The 20000-nt window shown below is 39.5% G+C and overlaps 3 protein-coding genes across 3 annotated transcripts in view; 2 read left to right on the forward strand and 1 right to left on the reverse strand.

Moving 5' to 3' along the window:
- The window catches only part of LOC138011560 (exportin-T-like), a 60426-nt gene extending 57316 nt beyond the window's left edge, over window positions 1-3110 (reverse strand). Inside the window, exons 1-4 of the mRNA XM_068858626.1 lie at window positions 2790-3110; window positions 2546-2628; window positions 1258-1314; window positions 124-193 (exon numbers count right to left, since the gene is read on the reverse strand). Of these exons, the coding sequence (XP_068714727.1) occupies window positions 124-193; window positions 1258-1314; window positions 2546-2628; window positions 2790-2849 (270 nt within the window). The 5' untranslated portion in view covers window positions 2850-3110. The remainder of the gene's footprint in view (window positions 1-123; window positions 194-1257; window positions 1315-2545; window positions 2629-2789) is intronic.
- Window positions 3111-3255: 145 nt separating this feature from the next.
- On the forward strand, window positions 3256-10470 carry LOC138011554 (uncharacterized). Its single transcript, XM_068858618.1, has 4 exons — window positions 3256-3774; window positions 4696-6375; window positions 8255-8511; window positions 9942-10470. Exons 1-4 carry the CDS (start codon window positions 3492-3494, stop codon window positions 10200-10202), a joined length of 2481 nt encoding a protein of 826 aa, XP_068714719.1. The 5' UTR covers window positions 3256-3491; the 3' UTR covers window positions 10203-10470.
- Window positions 10471-11320: 850 nt separating this feature from the next.
- The window catches only part of LOC138011553 (titin-like), a 15867-nt gene continuing 7187 nt past the window's right edge, over window positions 11321-20000 (forward strand). Inside the window, exons 1-7 of the mRNA XM_068858617.1 lie at window positions 11321-11413; window positions 12695-12752; window positions 14381-14476; window positions 14870-14926; window positions 15344-15525; window positions 17135-18780; window positions 19524-20000. The exon at window positions 19524-20000 is cut by the window's right edge and continues 369 nt beyond it. Coding sequence (XP_068714718.1) covers window positions 15503-15525; window positions 17135-18780; window positions 19524-20000 — 2146 coding nt within the window. The 5' untranslated portion in view covers window positions 11321-11413; window positions 12695-12752; window positions 14381-14476; window positions 14870-14926; window positions 15344-15502. The remainder of the gene's footprint in view (window positions 11414-12694; window positions 12753-14380; window positions 14477-14869; window positions 14927-15343; window positions 15526-17134; window positions 18781-19523) is intronic.

Below are 20000 nucleotides of genomic sequence, written 5' to 3' on the forward strand. Positions count from 1 at the left end.
GACATCACGCAAAACATGCGTTTTTGTCCTGATGCACACACAATTTTTTTGAAAATCTGACAGCTTAAATTTTACTCATAATTTAATTATGACATGCTGCTTTTGACTAGTTATATAACAAACCTGATTGCGTAACCATGACAAAAGAATCTCCCTAACTGCATGTTGATCAACCAGGCTAGAAGATGAATGTCTATCAGGAAAAGGTAAAGATGTTAGTTAAGGGTAGCAAATTAATTAGTAGTAGAAGTATTTACTTTAATTAAAATAAATTATATTCAGCAAAGTGGAGGTGGCTAGTGTTGAGGTAAATATTCACCACTAGCCACCAACACTGATGTGAATAGTTGTTTTAGTATAAGCTAAAACAGTGAGATAAATGTAATATAGCACAAAAAGATGATTTTAACTTATTTATTCCCGCAACGATTACAATATATCCAGGCGCAAATCCCACGCAACTTCCTTGGAGATGAATAGCAAAGGATATTAGGAGTTTGAGTAGCCAATCAGAGCTCAAGGGTGCCTTCAGTGCTATCCACTGTTTTAGTATATACTAATACAGGATATGTACCTACACACAAACTTGCAGGGTTTACAAGTAATCAAAAGAATCTGAAAACTAAGAAAACAAAGGTTCTGACTTCATAGAAATTCTTTTGGAGCAGGTTATTTAAAATACCACCAAGGAAATTCATGAAGCATTTTCCATACACAAATCTTGAGTCACATAAATACCCCCTGTGCAAAATGAGATGCTTACTGTTCAAGATCAATTATGTAAAAATTTGACATGTATGCTTTGACTCACATTCCAAATGAATCAAGGAAGGTGGACAGTCAGTGAGACTTGGTGGAAAATAGATAATTTATGGATATAAAATTAAAAAACCAAAGATAAGCCACAGAGCAAGACAATGTACACTTTTGAGGAAGCCTGCATTTATTTCACCATTTTGTTATTCATAAACTTTTTGGGAAGAATTAAAACCTTTAAGTGAAGTGACCAGTACCAAACGTAACATTACCAAGACAAAGTACATGTGCTACTGGTATTGGTATTTTAATGTGTCCAATAGAGTATTGTTTTACCATATTAAGAAACACAGCCAGCTGCAGTCAAATTTAATTAACAACCTTTAAACCAGAAACAGGACGTGACTTGAAAATTTTTCAAAAATGTCATGCATCAGTTGGAATTTCACAAGTAAACAACATTCCTTAATTTTATATGTTGACAGCACCTACTCAACTCACCTGGTTTTTATGTGATGTTCCAGAACTTGGAAGCAAAAGAACTTGGCAGTTTCATCACTGTAGAAAATGTTTATGAGGTCATGTGAAAAATGATATTACAGGGGACAACTACATGTAGACACTCCTTCTGTCAAATCATTATTGGTAGTATATCCAAACAGATGAATAGTGCCTTTTAGTATAATAGGTGTCACCCCTCTTACCCTCCCCCCAGTCAAATTATTTTTTGGTGTGTAAAGAAAGTGGAGAGCCTAAGTATAGAATTAAACATTACTAGGAAGTTAAACTTATATTATAATACAAATTATTGCAAATTAAAGTGAGCTATCGGTAAACAAATTCATAATTAACTTCAAATACAAGTATATTTTCGAAAATTTCCTTTGATAGTTTAGAGTGATGCAAACTTTAGTGTATGTAGTAGCAATAATATTAGTACCTCGCTTTTCCAATTTTGTGTCAATAACCATATATGTCTAAACTTAAATTTCTGTCATTTATCTACTTTGTGAAATGTATTATGTTAAAGTTTATTTATTAAAAAAAAATAAATTATAATACATAAAAATAATAATCACATGGGTGATTATTGGAAATTCTCTGCGCTGATTGGTTGCCATTGAGGTGATTATTACGCGATAGTTTTTTCAAAATGGCTTTCGGCCATTTTGTTGAGGTGACAGACGAAGAAGTTAACATTGTTTGAAAGAAAATGTGTATTTTTCAAAATAATCACATCTTTTATTCACCTCGCCTTCGGCGAATAATTGCCAATGTGCATTCTGATTGGCTAGATTGGAGGTGAATAGCAAGGAGTCAGCAAGTTGTTTTTTTTAATGTCACCAGAAATGACGTCACAGGTGTTATGACGTTATGTATTATCCCATCCCTATCAGTTCTCAATATTTGAAGACTTTGGGGATTGATAGCCCTGTGCAGTATTGTTGTAAAAAGAAAATTTTCAATAGGCCATTTTACAGTTGTTTGCTTAGTGAACTAGCCTATGAATATTAATGGCTGCAAGGTTGCCGGTGACCTTGCATTCATACAGACCCCACTGCTTTTATCTCATAAATTGTGTTGTTGTAATTTTATTGTACACGTAAGGGTAATGCTACTTTTTATTGATTAATTTATCAGAATTTATCAGAGATTTATTGGCCAAAGAATGAAAAAAGGAAGGCCATTAAGATAATCCATAAAAAGCCACACGAAAACCGAGAAAAGTACACTACTATTATAACAATTTAATGCATTCATTAAGCTGATCGAGTAAATGAGCTGTCACCTGCACAGATTTCGTATCAAGGCATCACCACATAGTTTCCAGCCGTCCGGAGAATTTTTCAGCTGTTCAAAGTAATGTAAGGCCTATCGTCGACAAATAAACAAGGTTCAACGATAAGAAATAAAATGGCTTTGAACAAAAAAATTAGTTCATGATCAATTGACAATAATTCTTGGGTCAGAAAAAAACATGGTATACCACGAGAAAACTCAAAGTGTTCAGCTGTAGTTTGCAAATCACTCACCCCAGCTTGAGAGGTCGCATTTGCGGCTGTTTGAAGCTCTTGAAGCAAATTTTCAGCCATTCAAATTCATATATCCCCAACACGACGGAAGTCGATCTCACATCCACCCACATGGGGTAATTTCTTTCGCGTAAAATGTTATGTTAGCAAACTATTGATGAGTGTACATGCCTTCAAAAGGATTCAAAATCCAACAGAGTTGCTAAGGGGTTCATTTTATGACTGAAAATTTCATGCTCTCCAAGATTAGCACATCAAAACATAATATGTGAAAAACCCACGTTGTGTTAATAAGGCCGTAAAGTGATGAGTGCAAGGAGTGATCACTGAAAGCGTTCCTTTTTCTCGAACCCAGACTACCAATGTGACGTTAAAGGTAAAGTATGACGTTCCGCTCTTCATTCACCGAAGTGTTATCACGTGCACAAGGAGAGGAAAGAATTTCATGATGTCACAACGAGAACAGAGATTCATCATCAGGAACGCGAACGACGCTACCAAATGGTGACGTCAGTGGGCAGGCTGACGGAACAAGACGAGTCGCACTCAGGCGTAAACATAAAACAATCGCCTCTTTTTTACTTCACCATCCAAACACAGGTATAAGAGACTTTCCACGTCGAAATCCGTGTCCTCCGCATTTGAAGAAGGTCTGGTTTGAAAAATACTACAAAGTTCCTGAAAGGCAAGGACTCAAGAAGGATGGACGCTTCCTTTCCGTCCTTTAAATGTTGTTTGATGTCCATTTCGAATGAACTTACTGGTGAAGACTTCGAGAAAATGAAGTTTGTTCTACTAGATTATCTCCCTCGAGGAAAACTACAAATCGTAAAGGAAGCTTACGAACTGTTCTCTCTGATGATAGAGAATGAATTGCTTTCTGAAGAAAACACAGGTCTCTTGAGTAACTTGCTGAAGTCCGTGGGAAAAATTCATCTGAACAACTTGTTGCAAGATTTTTTCGCTCAATTTCAACAGCCCTTAGGTGAGTTGTATGTTTGTAAATTACTTTTTGTTCTTTCGACAGAAATTAATTTATGCAAGATCCTAGTCGATTTCACGACTGCGATGCTAGACGGTCATGAAATTTTTCTTTTTTCGGTTTTCCCTGACTATCTGATTTTATCTGGGGCTTTACCTTCTTGTGCACAGTGGACTGTGTACACTGCTCTGAACTCGGGAGTAGTACACATTGTGCCACTATGGGCTGAGATAAAACGTGTCTAATAGGTTAAACATAACTAATAGGTAGCAGCAAATTATTCACTGGTTTGATCGAGTCAAAATGCCGAATGGAATGATGATACGTGACACATGACTTTGCCGTGGATGCAAAACGAGAAAGTCACGCAAACCCAACAGTCTCCCACACTGCTCGGGGAAATCATCTATCTTCGTTATTTTTTTTTCCTACTTTTAAAGGTAATTTTTCTCTATTCCAGCGAACTTGGCTCAAAAGTAAGCAAGCTTTAAAACTTGCACCGGTGGCCCAGTTCGTTGAGCACCGGGTTGCCAAACGGGAGGCCGTGAGTTCGACTCGGGCCGACCAACACTTAGGGTCTTAAAATCACTGAGGAGAAAGTGCTGCCTTTGCAATGCAAATGGTTAGAATTTAAAGTCTTCTCTGATAACGACTATAAACCGTAGGCCCTCGTCTCACAACCCTTCAATAGAGAGCTTTAGCAACGACGGCGGCAACGACAACGAGCATTTTAACTTGCAAAGGTGTGGTAAACCCTCAAGAACGTCGCCGTTTTCGTTGCTAAAGCTCCCTAATGATCCTAACCTTGTGGAACGTAACTGAACCCGGAGAAGAGAGACCCTAGGAAAGAGGTAAAGGTAAAAAAGTAGCTTGAGAGAATCCAAAAGAACCCTTCCGTCTCATCTCTTCTTACTCTTCTTTTAGGCAAAGGCTTCTTTGACGAACGACCATGTTTATCAGGCTCGTTACCTAACAAACCAGTTCATTTTTATGGAAGAAACCGATTGCTGAATGAAATTGTTCAAGTGCTAAGTGAAAGCAATGGAAAACGACTTGTGCTCATAACTGGTTTACCAGGTTATGGAAAATCCTGCTTAGCTCAAGGAATCGGTCACTTGATGGCCGAAAAAGGCTGTCACGTCATTTTTCTTTGCTTGAGAGAAATCAGGTATGTCTCCAAGATGTGTGAAAAGATTCTGATGTCTCTTAAACTTAAGGTGAGCATGGGTCATGGGAGAAGCCAACGGGAAATTGCGCTGGCAAAGTTGCAATCTTTGACAGAACGGACAATACTTGTTCTTGACAACGCTGAAGACATATTGAATGAACCGGAGGAAAACAACAAATTCCACACTTTTGTCAACCACATGGCTACCTACGCTAGACACGTAAAATGCGTAATCACATCACGTGCGGCGTATCCAACCCCAGTTCAAATCTCATGTTTTCCGGTCAAACTTCTCGCGTTGGAGAACGAGGACGCCGCTAAGCTTCTGCAGGCGAAAGTTGAAGAAAACACTGGGGCCGCGTTGACCGTTAATGATGACGACGCTAAGGAAGTTGCTCATCTTTGTTTGAATATCCCGCTGATATTGCACGCTGCAGCAGCGTATATGGAAGTTGTTGGTGGTCCAGAAAGGCTGATAGAGATTTTGCAAAAACATAGCACTCCGTTAGAGCTGGCAAACATGGAGGAGTTGTGTCCAGATTTGAGAATGAAGAGATTTCTCTTTGATTGTTTGCAGCAACTAGATCATTACCTCGAGGAAGCTTTGGTCTCATTAGCTGTGTTTCCGGCCTCCTTCCATCGTCAACAAGTTTTAATCGTTTTTGGTTTACATGAAACTAACTCTTCCATTCAACTTGATTCAATCTTATTAAAGCTAGTAAAGAGATCGCTTGTTCACCGAGATCTCGCTTCCGACGAGTACTTTGTTCATCGAGTAATTCAACTGTGCTGCGAAGAAAGGGCGAAAGATGACGAGCGGTTGCGTGCTTGTTACGAGCAGGCGCGCGAGAGATTTGCCAAACACTATTTGGGACTAATCACTGAACTGCACCGACACTTCTTGCAAAAGGGCATGTTACAAGAAACTGTTTGCCTTTACTTTAGAGAGGAGCAGCACATCATTCAAGCAATCTTATGGGCATGCGCAACGGAGAGTGGCCCGGAGAATTCGGCACGCTGCGCGCGAATTCTCAATAATGCGGTCGTTTTCTTGGCCAAAGTCATGAAACGAAGTGTGTTTGAAGAGATTTACGAAAGTGTGCTTTTCGCAAACAAGGATGACCTGTCTCTTGTGGCTGATTGCCTAACATGTGTAGGCATTAAACTTATCTATTGCTGTGAGTGTCACCAAACTTGTAATGTTATTTCGGAGAGTAGCTATCGAGTCCTGAAGAGTGCCTTGGATCTCTACGAGGAGCTGGCCATTAAGGAAGGAGACTTAATAGGGCAGTGTTACAGCAAGATTGCGCGTTGCATGGCAAAGAATGGTAACCAAGCGTCTGCTGTGGAGCTGAGTTCCAAGGCTTTGCAAATGAGAGAAAAGATAAAGGATAAGGAACCATTAAAGTACGCAGCTTGCTGCAACGATCGAGCAGGTCTGTAACACATAGGATAACTCTACACCCTCTCATTTATTAAAGAAATATTTTGATAGAGGAAACGAAAAAGTAAAATTCAATAAAATTAAACGGAGACTGTATGACAAACGGTGTGCGTCTGAAGAAGCAAACGAAGCTAGACTCAACGTGAAAATAAGCAAATCAAGAAAAGATCGTGATGGGCCGGTGTCTTAAAAGACACTTTCCATTTGACAGAACTGACCGGCCATACCGGGCATTTGGAAGGACTACCTGTACAAAGCATTCAAATTAACCAAGCTTTTGCTTTCATGTTCAAATTGAGCACTCTACTAGGATGAGTCATTGCCGCTAGCAATTGCGCATGCTCACTAGCTCGCTAGTTTGAGCACTCTGGCATGACTTGGATGTACCACATGTGTGGGACATCTGGGGTGGCTTTATAGCTTAACCCCCATCCTAGATATCAGCACTGCATTGATGAGGCCCAGAAGGCCGAAACAGTACTGTCTGCAGTTAGTTAGTTGCAAAGAAAACTAACGCAGGTCGGTCCAACCAGGTTTTTTAGAGGATACTTCGCCCTTGCGGCGAAGGATCACCAACTTTTAGTAATGATATTCGTTGTTCCTGACGTCATGAACTATGTGTGATTGCCTCCGTTTCAAGACGATTCTTTGCTCGTTTGGTCCATTGACTTACATGAATAATAATCACTTTAAGTCTCAAAGTTATCTACAAACATTTGGTTTATCAACGGAGTTGATAATGTAAATTGACCACCGTACAGAGATTCTAAAAGCTGACGTTTCGAGCGTTAGCCCTTCGTCAGAGCGAATCGAGGGATTATGGGTTACGTGTAGTTTTTATAGTAGAGTAGGAGCTACGCTATTGGTGGTAACATGGCAACGTGAAAAGTTGTTAACACTAGCAAGATATCGGGACCTAAGCGATCTGTTAAGATCACCGATCGTTTCACATGTACCTCCGCAAATGTCATTTATTGCATAACCTGTACGTTATGCAATAAATTATACATTGGTGAGACAGGTAGACGACTAGGTGACCGATTCCGCGAACACCTTCGCGATGTTGAGAAGAATGACAAGGATGCATCTAAGCCAGTCGCTCGCCATTTTAATCTGCCTAACCACTCCATAAAACACATGGCTATCTGCGGCCTTTCCCTACATCTAGGTACGACGGAAAGCCGCAAGAATCTGGAACAAAAATTCATCTTTCAAATCGGCACCCTTAATCCTCACGGTATTAACGAACGCTTTTCATTTAACTAATATATTCCTACTTTTCACGTTGCCATGTTTCCACCAATAGCGTAGCTCCTACTCTACTATAAAAACTACACGTAACCCATAATCCCTCGATTCGCTCTGACGAAGGGCTAACGCTCGAAACGTCAGCTTTTAGAATCTCTGTACGGTGGTCAATTTACATTATCAACTCCGTTGATAAACCAAATTTTTGTATACTACTTCCCCACCGACGCAGCACCACAGTTTCTTTAGAAACTACCCCTTCATTCAAAGTTATTTAGCCGAGCACGAGTGCTCTACTAATTGGGGAGACTACAAATCAACTGAAATCAGAACAAATCAAATCAAATGTTGGTTTTTGAGGATAGGGGGAAACCGGAGTCCCCGGGGAAAAACCTCTCGGAGAAGAGTAGAGAACCAAGAAACTCAACCCACACATGGCATGCAATCTGAGAATCGATCCTGGGCCACATTGGTAGAAGGCGAGTGCTCTAACCACTGCGCCAGCCCTGCTCCTCGCATGAAAATACATTTCATGGAAATTACTCATTTTAAAACAGATGTAAACATAGCGTTCATCGCCGTTCAAACTAATTCCATTTTTCATTTTTTCTTATTTGTTGTAGCTGTTCTTAGTTCATTAGGCAATCACGATGAAGCCTTAAGCCTCAGGGAGAGCGCCTTGAGTGTTTATGTTGATCAACTTGGCGAACATCCCTTCACCGGCACCCTTTACAATTACCTTGGCAACGATTGTCTTGCACTGGATGACTTCGACAAAGCTGTGGAATATCTTTCTCGCGCGTCGAGTATCAGAAAAGATTTTTTTAACCAAGAAACTGCTCGAACTCTCCACAGTTTGGGCGAAGCTTACAAAATGAAGGCAAGTCTTCGATACGTAAACATTTTAAAATTATTTACCCAAAGGCCAGTTTATGCTGTACATGCAAGTGCAGAGAACAGTGAGGACGAACGCGAAAAGAATACCTGAACATTCTGAAATGACTGGAAATGACGCAGACGGAAATGAAATCGATCCGATCGCGCATGCGCTTTCCCTTTATTTACTATTCGTGCATTCAAAGACGCGCCGCAACACTTGCTACGCAAGTAAGTATAAATGGCGTTGAACCCTTACACGGTCCTCAACCCTTCCACCTTTCTCTCTCAGGGACATTTTAATCAGGTAGATTATCGGACGGTGAAGGACAAAGACAAACAGAAATCTGAAACGGGAGGCGGTGGTGGTCCAGTGGTTCCAGGTGATCTGGTGACGTAATTCGGAGGACTGGGGAGAAAAAAGATTTAACGCCGTATCCCACGAACGCGCGCGGTCTTATTTTCGAATTCAACATGGCAGAGGCGAGATTGGAGCTCGTCGGGTCTACTTGAATGTTTCATTCAGTAACAGGAAATGTGGCAGACATGGAATGATCTGTTGAGTTTTGGCGATGGAAATACTGCAGGGAGTTTGGAAACAACACCTAAGGCCGCGCGCGGTTGTGAGATACGGCGTCCATTTTTCTTCCCAGTCCTCCAAATACGTCACCAGATCACCTGGTTACATGCGGTTGCCCCGGGTCCAAATCGCTTTCGAACCTCTGGTTTGGATTTGCTTCCGGTTGTCCAGGATTCAACTGGTTGCCTCCTGCAAGACTTCAGATTATTAAAAGTGGGGTGTCTGTGAACTAGCTTGATAAGTGAACTTACACTTTAAACAAAGCAACCATAACCGGTTGTAACCAGTTACGAAGCGTATATCCACGCAACTTACTTCAAAGGATGGGTCTAAAAGACGGAAACGAGTGGTTGGAAAATATATGTTTCTCTCGACAAAAATTTGAGTATAACGAAAGTTAATATATATGAACGCCATATATATTTGAACAGCGGAGACATGAATCAAGGTAAGATGCTGATCATCGCAGTTATTAACGTTACTTGAGTAACGAAAGGAAAGCCAGAATTCAGGGTTCGGATCCCCGGTTCAAGCCTGAAAATTTTCAGGCTTTCCTTTCGTTACTGCTCAAGTAACGTAAATAACTGCAACTGCAATGATTAGCATCTTAGCTTGAAAAATCTGAGTCTATGACGGTAGGGGGAGCGGATAGTCTCCAAAGAACTTCGGTGCTTCTTTGCTAGGGGTGAGAATAGTAGAATTTCACGAGTGTTATCCCTTCGCAATTTATTCAGAAAGTGCGGCCAGAGTCATGAAGGTCACCACTTACTTAGCTTTTAACCTTGTAGCAAATACCAAGCCTACAACGGCATCCCAATCATCACCTTTTATCTTTCTTGGCCTTTTTTTATCAGGGGGAATTTGAGAAAGCAATGGAGAAGTTAGGTGCTGCTGTAGACATCCAAGAAGCCCTGTTTGACGTCCCACACGAGAAGCTGAAATCCTTGGAGTTGCAAAAGGAAATTTGCGCTCATCTCAGTGACAAAGATGCTAAAATTGAGGGACTTGAAAAGAAGATACAAGAATGCGAGAGTGAGATGAACCAAGCTAAAGACGCAAACAACCAAAGATTAGAGAAAATATTACACATTATTGATAGAAAGGGGCTTCAGTAACATACATTTGATAATTTGCGCTTTTTTTTTCTCTCACACAATGAGAAAAAATAGTTGTACTTCCACAAATAGGACGGTGTCAGGTTTTAATACAGATGTTGACATGTTGCGTTCCAAGGTATGCAACATTAGTGAGCTGAAGCACGAGACGTTTCCGATTATTTGCAGAAACAAGAAACAAAAATATATTGTATTTTCTAATGAGTTTTAATCCAATTAAACATTGTGTGAAGGTATAATTTTGGATAATATTAAAAGCAAATGACTGTTCCTAAACCTGTTTCAATGCGAGGATCCGAGCAATTAATGAAGGGGTAGTTTCTAAAGAAACTGTGGTGCTGCGTCGGTGGGGAAGTAGCATACAAAAATTTGGTTTTATCAAAGGAGTTGATAATGTAAATTAACCACATTACAGAGATTCTAAAAGCGAGCAATTAAGGCTAATTGGTGTAATTGTCATGGCAACATGACATCACAATTGCATCAAATAAAGCAAATTGGAGTTAATCTGAGAGCGAATCGCTGCGGTAAAATGGCTTCAGTAATTCAGAAGTTAAAAGGAAGAAGAAACCTATCTCGGGAATTTCAGATTACATTTTCTGTGAATACGCTAATCTTGGAATGTCTCAAAGATGACTGGTAAGCTACAAAAAAAAGGAAACTAATTGTTCAGTTTTCCCCAAATCGCGCGCATCAGCTGTGGATCAATATGAAAATCCCCGACGCATTTACCGTTTCATGTAAGACAGTTTTACAATTTCTTTACCCTCCGCCAAACGAAATTGTCTGCGGGAGTCAGTAAAGAACTGTTTTAAGGATTTTTTTTTTTATCTTTAAGGAGAGCGACAAATCATTACTCATTCAAGCAATTGGTCCCCAGTTGGACCATTCAAGGAATCTTTGTTTGTTCGAGATCATAAAATACGTGCAAAATAAATAGGTAAACGGTCAGAGAATGCAGACTGAGCGTATTTATTTTTAGGAACAGGTTTTTCCCGCAAAAAGTATCATATTTCCCCAATTTTTCACGCGCCTAACCGGAAGTCTCCACTCAATGCGGTGACACACTGGGGCGAGCGAGTTTCCCCGTCCCAGACCCTTTCAGGAAAATATCAAATTTGACAGTGAAATATGGCGGAAGATGCAATTTAATTTTGTACATATCGAAAAAAACACATTCATTTGTACCTTATTTGACAAAGCAAGAACCAGTAAGCAATTTTTTGGTGAATTAATTATAGAATGCTCAAACTCATAAGTGACGGTTTCAAAAGACGGTTGCTGGCCTTGACATCCATGGCCCGGTTGTTCAAAAGCCGATTGATTAACACTAATACCAGATTAAAAATTAACAAAGGAGTTTATTTCTTTACCCCCAAATGCTGTTCAACGCTGATATTCGGCAAAACCTTACATTAGAAGAAGTCAATCTTGAAAAACAAAAATAAGCTAAGCAAAAGAAAATTTCAGCAAAAAGTTGAACAAATGAAACAAATGTTTACGCTAATCCTGGATTAGGTTAATCGGCTTCGGAACAACTGGGCCCAGAGTATCACCTTTTTGGCTGCACTTGTAAATAGCCAACTGGTTTGCCTCCTGCCGGTTGTTGTTCTGTGCTGTCATTTTGTTGATGGTGTTTCATTGGCCCAGAAAAAATCCCCTATTAGGAGTTGTCAGTTAAGGAGGCTCGCAACAGTTTCTCCCTTTTTCGGACAAATAAACATTTTCTGTCCTTAGATACAGTTAGGATAATCATATCAAGACAAAATTTGGCCAGGGTATTAAGTGTTCATCATAGATTTCTCACATCACATTTTCCTCCAAAATAAGTACATTACCATGGCAACGATATAAGGCATTTCTTTGATCCTTAAAATCAAGATACATCGTCTTTTTTTAAAAATGGGACGGTTAAATCTTCCCATTCAGTGTTACGAGATAATGTTAGAAATAATCTCTAAAATGTGCCAACCAAAGCCTCATTGGCTGTCAAAACAAATGGTCTTTTGTTCCTGTGGTTGGCACATTTGAATAACAAAAGCAATGTTTGTAAACAGATATCCCTATACTTAAAATTTTTCCTTGATTAAAAGTTTTGCAGATTCAATTTTTTTCTTTTTACTTTCTTTTGTTTTACAGTCATAATCTGAAAAAAGGGAAAAAAAAACAACTTAAGTTTGAAAAATTTTTAACCAAGGAGAATTTTCAACCACTACATATGGGTTAAGAACACTGTGCAGAGGTCTGTGGTTTGTGCCTTGGCCTTTTGTACAGGCTTTCCTCGTAACTGCTAAGTTGTCATGTGCTATGATGGATTTCACCTAATTTGTAGGTGTTGATCTTGAATGACCCTGAATTAATTTTTTTTCTGGTTAGATCTCTGAATGAGTTATATTAAACTGTTAGTACATGAAATTGAATGTATTTGTCCTTTTTTTGTTTGAAGCTGTTGTGTTTCCTTCCTAAAAAGCTAATAAAATCGTCTTTGCCAGGCAACCTGAAAAACTTGTCATTGTATGGAACAAAGATGACAGGAACTGTCACACAAAGGTATGCTTTTTGTTTCTGTGTTTCAGTTCATATTCCTAATTTAATTAGTCCTTTTAAATCAAGATTCTTAAAAATATTATTAATGGTGACTGTATGTGGAGTTTAACATATATCAAATCACATTTTTCGAAAACTTTTTACAGGTAATAATTTGCAACAAGGAAACCTACAATCAGGTCTAGATTTTTTAGTTTGACAACCTGCTACAATCTCCCAACACCTTTGACTAAACAACAGATTATTTTTACGCTTTGAAACACTCTACCTTACAAGAACAAACCATATTTACATGTATTACTATGTATTTTGTGTTTTTGTCATGTAAGAAAATTCGGAGTGATTAGTTTTATTTTTCAAGTGAGCTATGATCCTCACAGTTGTGAACGCAATTTTAGCAAATGTGTTGCAATGCCTGAAAAATTCAAGACTTCATCGGGGTTTGACTCGTGACCTTGTGACACTCTAACCAAAGTTCTGGGCTATGAAGCCACTGATGTTGGGAGCTGGTCATTTGTGGATCCACATGTTCCCGTGATGAATGAATCAACACCATTGAAGTCCTAAATTTTTCAGGCTTCTGAGGATCATAGCTCACTTGATTTCATATTAGCAGTTCAATATATGATTTATTTCATACAGTATATCATTTCGTTAGTTTTATTTTTGTTTTGAGTCTGTACAAGTTTCCTTTAACCCTTTCCTGCCTTGAAGAGGGACACTTGCAGATTTTACTCTGCCTAATGCCAGATGATTTTACTTTGTCAATGGGGGCCCCCTCAGGCAGGAAAGGGTTTTAAAAGCTCAATATCAAGTCTTCTTGGTCTCACGATTTCAACTGAAACAATCTTAAGTGGAATGCTCACATAGAGAATGTTATCAAAAAAGGAGCCTCCAGGCTTTACCAGTTAAGGCAACTTAAGCGTTCAAAAGGAGATCCTGCGCAGCTAGTTTGTTTTTATACTACGTGTATCCGGCCCTTGTCTGAATATGCTTGCCAAGTTTTCCACAATGGTCTACATATACCTAAGTATCTCTCTGAAGAGATAGAGAAAATTCAGCCCCATGCACTTAGAATAATTTTCCCAGATTTAGGTTACCAAGAAGCTGTTAAAGAGTGCAATATTGCCACCCTTTACCAACAGCGCCAATTGCTGATGGAGCGCCTATTCAATGAGATCAAAGACAACAGCTGCCACAAATTACATGGCCTTTTGCCGTCACATAATCTTAGTACTGTAGCCTTAAGGAGAAAGCGCACTTTTAACATACCTTTTAAGTTTTTGCAGAACAAAATAGACTATTAAGAATAATTTTATCATGTACAACGCGGCTATTTCTTAAATTTCATCACGTATAATATATATAATAGTATACATATACATAGTATTTTTAGCTTTTTTTATTTAGTTTTTCATCTTTTTTGTATTTAGTATTAAGTAAACATTTGTACAGTCCGTAATCCAGCCTTTTGGCTGCAATGGATTTTTCATGAAGCTATCTATCTATCTAATCAATGACTTCATAGCTCACTCAGACAAACAACCAACTCACCTAATTTCTTATCACATTTTGTCATTCCACACATGCATATTTGGGATGTGTAATAAAAAGTTATAATTTGTTTGCAGCCCATCCCTTGGCAGCCTGAATGTGACAATCCTGCCCGTGGAGTTCATGTTTGGCCAGAGCCCGACCCAGTTACTCTTAAAACAACACTGTACAAGGTAAATCATTGAGTTTTTTCATGCAGATGGAGACAGTCTGTGGTTAAGTCAATATTGCTTAGACCACTTAATGAAGTTGTTTGTTGGACAGTGATACACTAAATCTGAAGTTGCATTGGTATATGGTTTTTTGCAGACACAAATCATGAAAGTAATTAGCATGTACCTGAATTGGCCAATGAGTTAAATTTTGTCTGTAATCACACTTCTTTTGAAACTGAGATCTTCAGTCTACCTATAGTAAAATAATAATTATAGTTATGGGGGAAGTTACCTTTGGAAAAGCTTATGTTATAAGATTTTGGTGATCTTTCGAAGCTTTGAATCTTTCCGGTGCGAGGAAAATTAGCCCTGGCTTATAATTTAATATATCATCTTTCATTCCACTTCCAGCATCATCAGATTGAAGGAATATACCTGGACCGATGCTTGAAAATTCAAATAAAAAATGTAAGTTCACAAACTTTTAAGTGAAACATTTCTTTGATTTTTAAGTGACACTGTTGTCATGTTGATATTATTGAGTGGGAGGCACGGTGGCCTCATGGCAAGATTGCTCGACTCCGGATCGAGTGGTCCGGGTTCGGGTCCTGGCCGGGGACATTGTGTTGTGTTCTTGGGCAAGACACTTTACTCTCACGGTGCCTCTCTCCACCTAGGTGTATGAATGGGTACCGGCGAATTTAATGCCGGGGGTAACCTTGCAATGGACTGGCATCCCATCCGGGTTGGGGTGGGGGGGGGGGGGGTAGAAATACTCCTAGTCGCTTCATGCTATAGCAGACTTTACCTATGGTGATATAATGTGCACATAACCATAACACTGAAATTTATAAACTGGCTTGTTTTTTGTTGCCTTTATTACAGGAAACCAACAGAGGACAAAGAAAAGTCATTGCAACCGGGTCATTGGCACTGGACCATTACGTAACTGAGGAAGAACACAGCTTTGAAGTCGTTGTTAAGCTTTTTCCCTCAAATAAGCACGTTTTATCAGGCTCTATCAAGTTCCAGCTTACATCTGTAATGCTAGTGAATGGAGTTCCATAGTAAGGCATTTAATGTTTAATTTATTTTATCATGTGATTACAATGACAACCAGACTGTCACTGACAACAAACTCATAATATTATTGTAGAAAGTGTGCAATCAAATTTTTACCACTTTTTTCCTCCAGACCTGTAGAACAGTAGGACAATATTACTTCTACCAATGTTTTAAAAAATCTATTTACAGTGTGCATTGGTATATGCTTTTTAGCCATGGCATTAATTCCTCAACTCTGAACAGAGAAACCTTGTACATCCAACATATACCATTTAGCCATTGATTCCTCACAAAAACAGACAGGTGCCCTACTGACTGTACCCCCAGTTGATGAGGAAAATCGTCTGGTTTCAGACTGAGTAAAATCTATTAAGTCTCACTCCTAGGAGTCAATGGGTTAATTAAAGGGAACATAGTTTTTGAGGGGATGTAGATCAAGCTGTTAATTAAACCATTGATTCCTGAACCACCCCACCCCCCCCATCCTCCCCACCATTGATGAGTAACATCATTTGGTGTTGGACAGAGTAAACTTAATTAAGTCTCACTCCTAGGAGTCAATGGGTTAATTAAAGGGGACATAGTTTTTGAGGGGTTGTAGAGGCTATTAATTAACCCAGTGACTCCTAAACCACCCCTCCCCCCCCCCCCACCATTGATGAGTAACATCATTTGGTGTTAGACAGAGTACATCTGTAAATTCTATTAAGTCTCACTCCTAGGAGTCAATGGGTTAAAGGGGACATAGTTTTTGAGGGGATGTAGAGGCCGGCTGTTAATTAACCCATTGACTCCTGAACCACCCCCTCCCCCATTGACGAGTAAAATAGCCTGGTGTTAGACAGAGTAAATTCTATTAAACAGAGTTAACTGAATAGAGTGTAATGTGAAGTGCTCGATTTCTATCCCATATGAACCATGTGAGCGTTAGCCCCACTGATGGAAATGGGCCCACACAAGGACAGAGAAAAACTCTGACCAGGGTGGGAAATGAACCCACGACCTTCGGGTTAGATCTCTGTCTCTGTCCTTGTGTGGGCCCTTTTCCATCAGTAGGGCTAACGCTCACATGGTTCATATGGGACAGAAATCGAGCACTTCACATTACACTCTATTCAGTTAACTCTTTTTAAAATATAAGTGCTACACAGCCAACGTTTGTATAAACGTAACCTTTCCTTGTAAATTCTAGGAGTCAATGGGTTAAAGGAAACATAGTTTTTGAGGGGATGTAGAGGCTGTTAATTAATCCAGTGACTCCTGAACCACCCCCCCCCCCCTCCCCAATTGACGAGTAAAATCATCTGGTGTTAGACAGAGTAAATTCTATTAAGTCTCACTCCTAGGAGTCAATGGGTTAATTAAAGGGGACATAGTTTTTGAGAGGATGTAGAGGTTGTTAACCTGTTGTCTCCTCAACTGCACTCCATTGATGGTAAAATTGTCTGACGTTATAGACAGAGTTAACTCTGTTAAGTCTCACTCCCAGGAGTCAATGGGTTAAATTTTGTTTCTTGTTTTCAAGGATATGCCTAGTACTCAATGACAACTTGATCAAAATTATGGTTGCTTTGTCTGATGCATTTTTGTTGTGTTTCGATCACAATCCAGTTGCTTTAATGTCAAGGAGGAAATGAGAAAATATGTGAAAGGTGCTGAGAAATCATCTTCTTCTGTAAAGAAGGGCACCAAAGGAAGAGAGGATGGCCTCAAATGTGGCTCCCCTGGAAGTAGCAAGATGGACTCTAATGCGGAACAATCCAGGCCACAGAGGAACAGTTTGCAGACTGCAGAAGCCATTGATCCTATCATTAATTTCTCTAGTGGTATTGAACCATGTGACCACTTGTTTGAAGGCAAGAATTATTGTGCATCAACAAAAAGACCAAAGGAGCACAGGGCGAAGACAAATGCAACCAAGAACCTTGATTGTGCATCCAGAAATAATGAAGGACCCAAAAAGCCAAGGAGGAAACCTCCGTTACCTCCACTACCACCAAGAAATCAACCACCAGTGGCTCCTGTGCAAGACAGCAACTGTGACTCTATTGAAATGAAGGATTTAACTGTGCAAAGCTGTAAGGATCAGCATGCCAAAGACAATGACAACTGTCCTCCATGTAGTTCAATAAGCAGTAAAGGCAAGATGAAACCCAAGACAAAATACCCAGAGGAACTCAACCCATTTGCAGGAAGTATGTATGAAGAAGGACAAGATTTGGCAAACTTCGATGAAACTTCCTTGACAGAAAAAGCTGGTCTTGATGACAAACAAAATCCTTTGCCACAGAAACATAAGAGAAAGACTCGAAGAGGAGGTAAAAAAAATAAGAAGAAGTATCACAAAGGATGGAACCCTCTTGGTGGAGGCTCATTTGAGGAACTGTTAAATTTGCATTCAGAAGAGTCTGCTGATGAAAATACCTCTTTAGAAGATGCACCACAGACTGTTAAAAAAACAAAGCCTTCACTTCCAAATAATAAGCTGAAACACAAGACTGATTATCCAAAAGGTTTAAAACAGTTTTGTGCAAGCTCTGATAAAGAAGAAGATGAAACCTCTTCAAAATCTGGCAAAGTTTTGCCATCCAAGACAATGTATCTTGAAAATGCCAGTGGTGTTACAAAAGAAAACAGCAAGGTCCAAAGTGATTCTTGGAGTGAATTTTCTTCTCCAGAACCACAGGGTAAGAAGGAGCAGGAACTCAATGTGGAAAAAGCAAGTCAACCAGAGAGTATGGAAATAAGTGAGAGTGAAGAAACCTGGAAGGTTGAGGATAACATCAGGGATGAAACTGTTGAGTTAAAGGAAGCAAACAACAAAGCTTTGGCTCATAACTCATGTCAAACAAAATTTGAAGAGGCTTGCAATTCTGTTGGTGTTGGAGAAGTTGGTGCTACTGATGAAGGAGCTTCAGCAGTTGATGAAAGGCCTGTAAGATCAGAGTGTTTTTCTTGTGAAGGTCAGGAAGTTATGACTGAACCAGAAGAAGAAGAAGAAGAAGAAGAAGAAGAAGAAGAAGAAGAAGAAGAAGCTTTGAAGGATGATTCTGGAAAAATGACAGCTTGGATCTGTGAGGAAGGTGAATCTGTGGTCAGTGCTGGCAAAGGACTTATAGGGGTATATCCTGAATCCCAGGACATTGCTGGAGAACAACATCCCGTTGGAAATGAGTCAGTTCAAAGGACGGGTGAAGGAGCCATGCATTATAACGCAGTTGGAACTAAGGCTGTTGCTGGTACTACCTCTTTGAAAGGTAAGAACCCTTTAATGTTTGAGGGGACTTAATTCTGTAGTATGTAGGGATGAGGTTGAAGACATCTTAAAGTGCCTATCACCTCAATCAACACAGTTTTCTGCTTTGCAGACACAGTTATGCAAATTAATTTGCAACGTCAACCCGGTATCGAACCCATTCCCCTTCAATGCTTGGTTATGGATCAAAGTATGACCACTTTTTTTATCTTTCAAAGGAAATAAAAAAGTAATTTTTTAATCCAAAGGGTCAAAAAACAACACAAGGTATTTGGGACAATTTTGGAGAATAAATACTGTAAAGTAGAAAACTGTGTTGAGGTCATAGACATTATTTTTAGTACTCAATAATAACATGGGCAGTTTCCATTTCCCTGAAGCTCTTATAAGTGTTTTTTTTTCATAATTTAAACTGACCAGTACACACCCATTGATGCAGACAATGAACACTTTATGGTGGTCCAGTGATAAAATTTAGAATAAAATTAGCCAGTAAGTTAGTTGTGCTTAAATTGATATTACTTCAATACTAACACAAGACTGACTAAAATAAATGGACACCCTATGAAAATAACTTATCCCTACAAAACAAACAAAGATACTTAAAGCCAGTGAAGCCAAGTTTCTGCTGAAGAGAGAAAACCTTGATTCTGGTTGTTTTTATTGCATGTAAATATTTTTGTGTAATTAATTAAGCTGCCCACTTTCTGTGGTCTCTCAGTGTTAAAGTTATTGTGTTATTAGATGTCAACAAACCTTGTGAAGCAGAAGACAAAGTTGACACCCACTGCCAGAAGTCCAAATTTGCAGGTCCTTTCCATGGCGATGTGGTGTTGTCAGATGGTGACAAACTCAAACCTTGTGAGGCAGAGGACAAAGTTGACACCGACTGCCAGGAGTCTGAAGTTGTAGGTCCTTTCCATGATGATGTGGAGTTGTCAGATGGTGACAACCCTTTTGAAGCAGACAGCAAAGTTGACACCGACTGCCAGAGGTCTGAAGTTGCAGTTCGTTTCCATGACGACTTGGAGTTGTTAGATGATGACAAACCTTGTGAAGCAGACAACAAAATTGACACAGACTGCCAAGGGTCCGAAGTTGCAGGTCGTTTCCATGTCGACATTGAGTTATCAGATGGTGACAACCCTTTTGAAGCAAACGACAAAGTTGACTCCGACTGCCAAATGCCTGAAGATGCTGGTTATTTCCTTGATGATATGG

Source organism: Montipora foliosa, chromosome 7 (genome assembly GCF_036669935.1).
Source record: "Montipora foliosa isolate CH-2021 chromosome 7, ASM3666993v2, whole genome shotgun sequence".
Taxonomy (NCBI): domain Eukaryota; kingdom Metazoa; phylum Cnidaria; class Anthozoa; order Scleractinia; family Acroporidae; genus Montipora; species Montipora foliosa.

Coding starts and splice junctions, on each gene's coding strand:
- LOC138011554 (XM_068858618.1), top strand. CDS start 3,492: ATGGACGCTTCCTTTCCGTCCTTTAAATGTTGTTTGATGTCCATTTCG. Junction 3,775..4,695: donor TCAATTTCAACAGCCCTTAG/GTGAGTTGTATG, acceptor CTCTTCTTTTAG/GCAAAGGCTTCTTTGACGAA. Junction 8,512..9,941: donor GCGAAGCTTACAAAATGAAG/GCAAGTCTTCGA, acceptor TTTTTTTATCAG/GGGGAATTTGAGAAAGCAAT.